This window comes from Etheostoma spectabile, chromosome 19 (genome assembly GCF_008692095.1).
Source record: "Etheostoma spectabile isolate EspeVRDwgs_2016 chromosome 19, UIUC_Espe_1.0, whole genome shotgun sequence".
Taxonomy (NCBI): Eukaryota; Metazoa; Chordata; class Actinopteri; order Perciformes; family Percidae; genus Etheostoma; species Etheostoma spectabile.
In genome coordinates, this window is record NC_045751.1 from 2,616,273 (window position 1) to 2,624,713 (window position 8,441).

The 8,441-nt window shown below is 42.6% G+C and overlaps 1 protein-coding gene across 9 annotated transcripts in view; it reads right to left on the reverse strand.

The window, feature by feature from the left end:
- Positions 1 to 5,094: 5,094 nt before the first annotated feature.
- The window catches only part of mpdz (multiple PDZ domain crumbs cell polarity complex component), a 46,651-nt gene continuing 43,304 nt past the window's right edge, over positions 5,095 to 8,441 (reverse strand). For 8 of the 9 annotated variants that reach the window (XM_032544040.1, XM_032544039.1, XM_032544034.1 and 5 more), the window contains 4 exons: positions 7,562 to 7,666; positions 7,116 to 7,210; positions 6,809 to 6,932; positions 5,095 to 6,672 (listed from right to left, as the gene is read on the reverse strand). In XM_032544040.1, the coding sequence (XP_032399931.1) occupies positions 6,526 to 6,672; positions 6,809 to 6,932; positions 7,116 to 7,210; positions 7,562 to 7,666 (471 nt within the window). In that variant the 3' untranslated portion in view covers positions 5,095 to 6,525. Of the gene's footprint in view, positions 6,673 to 6,808; positions 6,933 to 7,115; positions 7,211 to 7,561; positions 7,667 to 8,123; positions 8,385 to 8,441 lie in introns of those variants that run through there. The other variant, XM_032544041.1, reaches the window with a different exon arrangement.

Sequence of the window (8,441 nt, forward strand, 5' to 3'; positions counted from 1 at the left end):
GTTCCACAGGCCATCAAACTCCTTAATAATGAAGGTTCTGCACGATAATAGGTAGATTTGGTTTATTTATTTATTTTATTTATTTTCCTCCGAGCTGGTCTGGAACTCTCTGGTTTTCTCCTTCCTTGTCTTGTTGGTCCTAATGTTTTAAATACCATGTGATTTCTGCTGCAACATAATTTCCCCATGGGGACAATAAACCTGAACAAACGATATTGCAGAATATTGCAATATGTGTAAAATCGCAGTAATATTGTATCGTGGCATAAGTATCGTGATAATATTGTATAGGGAGGCGTCGGCCTACATTTCCCAGCGGCTGTGTCACCGCATTACTTTACGCCCAGCTCATAAAAGGATGATTACACACTCCTTATCAGGCCTCAGCCACGGTGATGTCATTTGGAGCTGGAACTGAAATGCAAACATACCAAGAGAAACACGCAAGGTGTGTTTCAGCCCAGCGGTGGCCTAATGGGGGAGCAGCTTCCTATTTTCAGAGACTGAGTGTGGGACGGAGGGGTCTGGTCTGTTGTGGTGTCAGTGAGCGGAGTGGACTGTTTGTGTTGCCAACATGTAATAACTGCAGTTAGTGTGTGTTCACTGTGCTCTGTTGTCTGTGTCAACACGCGCCTCAGCCCTCACACTCCACTTTGTGCAAACACGCCAAAGGTGAGGAGGAAATCGGATCTTGCATGATGTCAACGCTGCTTTGGTTAACTCCCAGCCCATTTTTTTTTTCTTTTTTTTTTTTTTTAGCAAGAATGCAAAAGTGTGTGCCAAGCTGAAGTTATCTTTGCGACTGTAAATCATGAGAGCATCCAGCTTCTTAAGTATGACTCTGGCATAATTTTGGTTTATGGAGAAGAAGCAAAGTATGTGTTTGTTTGCATCTTGCGCTCAGAAAAAAGCATCTTTTATATATATAAAAAAAAAAAAAAGGACAGTGATATATGTTTCTGTTTGCTCTGGAAACAAGACACCAGGGTGAGCTATGTAAAAACTAGAGTAAACAAATTAAAACGCCAAATAAGCAGGGCTGAACAAAATTTGTCATGCAAAAAGAAATTTTGTCTCACTCCCTATTCATTATACTAGCAATAGTTCCACATTCCCAGTATGAGTTGTTGGACTTGTTTATCAGTCTTAGGTAACAACTCCCGTAAGACGTACAGTATTTCCTGTTGGCTGTGGTTATCATTAATCCTTGTTTCAAAAAATGTTAACTACACATAGTAATCTTATAAAAAACCCAAACTGGCATGATGAGTTGCTTCCTCACATTCCAGTGTTTATGAGCCATTTAATGTTTTACAACACATCAATTTAAGACAGAAATGTCCATGTGACAGGTAGGTCTCCTGTGTAAAGATGCACAGTCGCCATCCAAATTAGCCTGCAGTCCTACGGCTGCGTTGAGAGGAAAGGACTGTTAAAGAGCAACTAGTGTGTGCTGAGTCAAACAAAGCCGAGGATTGTGTGCGCCTGTGACGGGCTAATCTGTTTTGACAGCTAAGTAAAGACTTGAGGTAACCGAGGACACCGTGCAGGAAGGCCAAACGATTGCCTCAGATACCTTTTTTTTATGATTAGCTCTTCCCTTCAAAGCTGGTGAAGGGAAAGTGTTGTCTTCCTCTAGAGCGGTGTGTCCATCACGCAGCCCTGCCACGGTGGAAAGTTAATTTGGTGTGCTAGTTTGTGTATGCGAGGGCAGGCAGGGGATTGGAAGGGGACATTTTATGACCCTTTTGTTTTCCAAGACAAAAAGTCCCACAGTGTGTAAACGGAGATGTCTGATTATGTCTGTTTCCGTGACGAGGAAGAGTCCCCAAGGCGGATCAGGTAGTCGGGAGATGAATTATGTTGTTTGACCAAGCGGCGTCTGCTCAAAGCTGCGTGTGTTCCTTGTGACAGTTTGATATGTCGGCAGGTTTGAGAACGGAAAGATGATTTTAATACTGGTAGGAAAAACAAATACTGGCTGCTGTGCAAATACTTTCCTCATACTGGCATGTGAGGACGGGCCTCTGTGAGGCGTGTAATATTCCAATCAGGAAAGTAGATATAGGAATATTTCGTTAATCTGTATTGGGGTAGAGAACCATCAGGACCCCCCCCCCCAGCATCTAGACACCGGTTGTGGCGACAAATGAGCCCGAAGACCAGAAGCTCTGGACCAGTCAGCTGGAGTAGATGATTGGAGGTGGAAGGGGGGGTGGAGGGTTGCACTCTTTGCCTGCAACAACAGCTGAAAGCAAAGGGAGAAACTGATTTTTAAAAGCAGGTTTGTGACTGTGATTGGCCCTTGCAATTTGTGTACGATTCCGATTGGTTAAACAGGAAGGTGAACGCCTCCACCAGCTGATTCCATTTAGGAAAAGAGCATTGTTTAAATTAGGTCTTTCTGAATGGATTTACACTGAGCTGTATTTAAATCAGAAAAGAGTAGTTGCAGATATGCGAGTTATTTGCAGCAAAAAAGTCAATTTATTAGGATATCAGCTGAATTGATTTTGGAGAGCACTGATTAAATGTTAGGTTTTCTTAAAAGAATTGACGCTAAGCTACATAAGCTGCCAGTTTTTAAAAGGACTAGCGTCTACAGCCATGTTGGCGTTTCTGAGTCTGTATATAGGCGCAGCTAAATGCTAATGATAGCATGCTAACAAGCTCACAGTGACAATGCTGACATGGAGATGTATAGGAGGTATAAGGTTTACCATGGTCGCAATGTTCGTATTTTATATTCTAATACAATTGAGAGGGGCGACCTCCGGCTCACCCAGTGGGCGCATTCGCCCTGTGTGGGTTGAGTCCTGCAGCGGCTTGGGTTCGAGTCCAACCTGCGTCCCTTTGCTGTGTCATCTCCCATCTCTCTCCCCCTTTCCTGTCTATCTACTGTCACTGATAAAAGGGAAAAGCCCCCCAAAAAATCTTGAAAATACAGTGGAGGTTAAGGAATGTTGTTAGTTTTGCAGGTATTTGGTAAACTATAGTATGTAAATTCAATGTTGTTCCTTATTATGGAGATTAAAAGTCACGGTATAAGCAAAGTGATTGCAATGCATCGTAAGGGGGACATGAATGTGTGTAAAGGAAATCATAGCAACCCAATTGCTTTTGAGTTTTCACTTAAAAGTTAAAATTGTAAACCGCGCCGTGGCGCTAGAAAACACAAGTCATCTGTTCCAAATGGGATACCAATCCGTCCAGTAGACGTACTATAATTTCACAAATTATAGTTGACTCGTTTGTCTTGGAGTGACGGGATCAATGCTCCAGTCAACTAAGAAACACACATGAACATTAATCTCAGTCAAATCAACAAAAACCAAATGAGGAGGCGGCTGGGGTGATGGGGGGGAACATGGATGAGCCAATGATAGTGAAGGGAATTAGAAACATCTGATGACACTCAAGTGTGCCTTGTGTTGATGATACATTTGAACCTTTATCAAAGTATTAGTTCCACCATGTTCGCTGACACAATGACGCGTAATGGTTGACGAAAACCCGATTTAAGCATCGCTTTGATGCATTTCCTGTTTGTCACAATTCATTGGCCACATTTCTCAGATGTTAGATGATACATTCCAAAGAAATCCACTGCCTTCACGCCTGAACTACACGCCTGCCTTGACAATGTCTTGATTTCAAACGTTCTCCACCACCTCTCCCTGTTTGCCTTCTGATAATCAAAGCAAATGAGCCAAACTCCTTTTGGAGAGGCTTAACCAGCACGATGGGGTCCCGTTTGGTATGTTGGTTGAGTCATCACAGCCCAATCCTCAACTATAGGTTTCTGTTTGCTTAACCTCTTGCTAAGCCAGTGTGTAGCTAGCATGAGTCATGATGATACTGAGCTCTGAACTGTTTCAACGTTTAGACGACAAACCTATCAAGCTACTGGGGGAAAACGCTTCAGTTATGGAGTTGACATTTTGCCTGGAATGGGACAGAAAAGACGTCTTTGTTATAACTCTGGTTTATTAGGGTCAAGAAAGAAGCCTATACGAAAATGTACAAAGAGGCCTGATTGATATCTTGCTAATGCAGTCTTTTAAGTTATTTAGCTTTGGCGCCATCGACGTGGTAACGTTAGATCATTCGCCCGCATTAAAGCCAAGCGTGACGCAGTGGCAACATCTGATCTCACATCTAAAAGGCTTGTGCAGACAAGTCTTGTGTAAACCAACCAGCGTCTCCTGAACCTGGAGGGAGGCTGGGTAACCCCTAAAGCCCACTGGGGCCATTAAACAACAGGTGCTTGAGGGAAGCTCAGCTGCCGAGCGCAGGCAGTGGCTAGCCAGCTTGTGGTTTCGCTCGCAGCAGCTGCAGGTAACTGTTGGGTCTTGACCTCAGGGTGAAGGAGTCGCCCAACAGTTGAGCGTATGTACTTCTAACAGCCCACTGAATCTGAACGCACCCCAGACCTCATTAGACAAAGGGCTCCAAAGGTCTTGCGCGACTGGTGTGATTAACTGGTAGCCCCCGTGTTTGCTGTAAACTGGCTTAAGAAATGGAGGATATGCATAGGACTCCACACAAACCACCAGCAGGCTGTGGAGCAGCTGTGCTTGTCAGTGCACAGACAGATGGGATGCCGTATAAGGAAGAGCTCTGTCTCTATCCACGCTTTATTAAGTCTCAAGTGACAATAGAGTCTATTCAAGGAAGTACACACGTGCTCTTTTACGTTGTCCGTGTTATCCCATATCCATACATTTTTATTCATGTGCATTTAATTTCAGCGCATTTTAGCTTCTGACCTCCTGCAACAATAAATTGCTGGATAGAAAATGTATTTATGTGATGTATGGCAGATGTATACTGTGCAATAATCCAAAGTAAGGAGCAGTTTGATCGAGTAACAGCTGGTGCACTTGGAGGGTTGCCCTTCATTTCACGGTGCTTAACTATTATTCATTTAAGGACATTATATTTTCATATTTGAGTACTCTACTGAGGTTTAACCAGCTACTTTTCTCGGGGATTCAAATTAGGTGTTTTCAATTGTACGACAGCGGATGCTGAAATAAGAATGCTGTCTTGTGCAGGCGTAAAAGGCACAACAAAAGCAAAAGTGGAACACACTGAATCCAAAGGTCACTTTTATTTAATTCAGTGTGAATAACTTTGATACTGTCACATTGACAGTGCTAGAGAACAGACACATTTCTCATAGACTAGCCCACACAAAACATGCCGTAGGACTTTAGGAAGTACACACTAGTTGACTTTATTTTGGATAAACAATAAGTTCAGAATGAGCTTTAGTCCATTGTATATATAACAATTTAAAAACTTTGGAAGAAACCATCATCCACTCAACCTAGATAGCTGGTGCTTTTCTGTGCACTTTCATGAAGTGGTTACATAATACTTAAAAAAAAAAAAAAAAAATCCAAATACTGACATAATACCTTATATATTGGCTTTAGCAGCACTATATTTCAGTGAGTAGGTCACACACACACAATCACAATTCCTCATCTAGCCAAATGTGCACTCAAACCACACTTCTTAGTGTCACATCTTTGTGTGTTTACAATATGAGACTTACAAAATGCTCTATTGACCATTTTTGCTAAAAGAACCGTGACTTTATAAGTTGATTAACACCAGTTGGAGCTGCATCGGCCTTTCAGGATAATCAGCATGGTTAGTGGCCAACAGCAGTGCAATGTCAAAGACAAATACTGCTGTTATCAGCTAATGCAACCATTAGCTTAATTCTGCTAATCTGTTAACTGCCTCAAGGCCGTTTTCATGCTGCTTCATGCTCTGAATTTACTGGGGGGGGGGGTCATCTCTATAAGTAGACCCCAGACTGTTAAGAACCTTGAAGAATAGGCCTATTCTGATGTTGCCCTAGGGTGCTCTCTGTTGTAAAATACTCCTGAAAATAATGATCTGCCAATGCATTTATTTCAATGCAGGAAACGGCAACAAAAAAAACTTGAACCACAGCCACAAGTTGAGCCAGGATTCTAATTTCTATCTACGTCCTCTTTAAGATTCATATAATATCTTCATTGAAACTGTATTGCTAACTATTTATGAATTCATATATCCACTTAACATACTACTTTGCAGGACTGTTTCAGTGATTAAAAAGCTCTTATCATGACTATACAGTACATGCAGTACGTCTACTTGCCGTAGACTTACGTGGGTCACAGTGTTCAAAGCTACATTAAACAGTAGGCTCCTTCATAATTATGAGTGTATGGTTGTTCCTATGACAGTGTGCATATTTTCACAGATGAACAGCTGGTGATTTCAACACAATCGTCTAGTTGTAAAATAATGCTAGATTGAGTTCTCCTACTGTTAGACATGATATCACACCCGCAAGCTGTGACGCTATGTCAAAGTTTCAGTCTTTATACACTGTGGCTGTGATAGGAAGTGTAGCAAAGTAAGATGGTGTGTGTGTTTTCGGGCACCTGTAGGTGGTAGCAAGTGTGTGTGTGTGTGTGTGTGTGTGTGTGTGTGTGCGTGTGTGTGTGCGCAATTGTGAGTCTATGACAGCACTGTGAGTGTGACCGTTCCTTTGGTCCTTTTCAGGATTCCAACAGCTTCTTCATGAGTGACGCCCTCCAGAGTCTGCCCGTTAACGGCCATTATCTGGTCTCCTCGCTTCAGGCGGCCGTCCTCCGCTGCTGCCCCCTACACACACACACACACACACACACACACACACACACACACACACACACACACACACACACACGTAAATAGAGTTGCTTAATAACACACTATTTGTCAATTCTGCAAATTTCAAACAGAGAAATGTGCTACGTACCTTTCCAAAAACAGTTTTAACATAGATCGGTAAGTCTCCATGGGGGCTGCCGTACCCTCCGACTATACTGAAACCCAGTCCGTCTGGTCCTCTTTCAAGATTGATGGTCTTATACTGAGGTGGGCTGATGGGAAGACAGACACAGTTAGGGACTACTTTATACGAACTACATTCTCAAAAAAAAGCAAAAAGAAGAAAAAAATACATAACCCACACCCTCCCCCACACACACACACACTGATTTCCATACAGTACTTAGACAGACTGACATAAGGGGTAAGATGGATGTGTAATAACCACTTCATACCCGAGGTCATCCTGGAAGATGCAGCTGGGTGTGAGACCTGCAGCTTCCTGCTCCTGAGAGGGACCCGTCACCGTGGTGTCACCACCCGTTACCACCTACAGGTGAATGACACACACACACACACACACACACACACACAAACACTCTTTTATGGTTTGGTAGACTTGCAAGATAACGACTGATAGCATTGTGGTTGTGCTGGATGAGGGAGACAAATTTTATGGTTCTTTAAAGCCTGCCGTTGGTAGCCTTCGACTGTTCTTTTCAGGTAAAACCTTTGTACACAGATAAAGTAAAGAGCAGACTACATAGTCAACTGTAGAAGTTAGTTAACTGTCTGCGTGTTTATCTAATTAGAACACTGTGTGTGTGTGTGTGTGTGTGTGTGTGTGTGTGTGTGTGTGTGTGTGTGTGTGTGTGTGAGAGTGTGTGTGAGAGAGAGAGACCTGCAGCTGTATGGTGCCTGTGGCGTTCTTGAGCAGCGTGACGGCCTGTGAGTGGGTCATTCCTTCAGCAGAAGCTCCACAGATACTGACGAGGCGGTCCCCAATCTAGACAAGTAAGAGTTTAATACAATTAAAGGGATACATGTGAGAGAACCAACTTGGCACGTTTAGCTGGCTTCTGACACGCCAGTGTTTGGGTTGGAAACAATGCTAACAACAATCGAAATGTAACACAAGTTAGCTCTGTGGTCTATTTGATATAATAAACACTCAAATGTTTCCTTAATCCCTAAAAGTGGTATGAATATGTGTCCCCACTTTATAAAAAAGTGCAGAAGTGCCATTTGTAATTTCTATGATGTTACTTCACAAAGGTCTGGATAACTCAACAGGATGTGGCTAATACTATTTGAAAATGTAATTCTCCCTGTGTTCGTTTGGCTGAGTAATTTCATTATGTAGCATTCTTATCTCTCATTCCTGCAGAAAAAATAAAGCAGCATGAATAAACTATTCAAGATGCCCCCCCCCTTTCATTTCAATGAGCCCTTCTGTAGGCTTAATGCTCTGAATGCAGGAGTGGGAGATTTATTATCTGTGTTAGCGATGGCTTTTGTTCTCCTCCAGTCTGTCACACAGAGCTCTAATTGTCACTTGTCTCTGTCATTTAACTGCTAAGGTCACTGCGTAAGGCTGTAGGCTCTTGACCTTTGGGAGTCACACAGAGTAAAGTGAGTGGGAACGACATCGCTGCTCATAGTTAAGATTCACATTAAAGCCTACACAAGAATTACTGACATGCAAATTCTTAGTCTTGTAATCCTGGAAACGGGGGGAAAGTTTGGCAATATTCTCAGTGGCAATACTGTATTGATACACA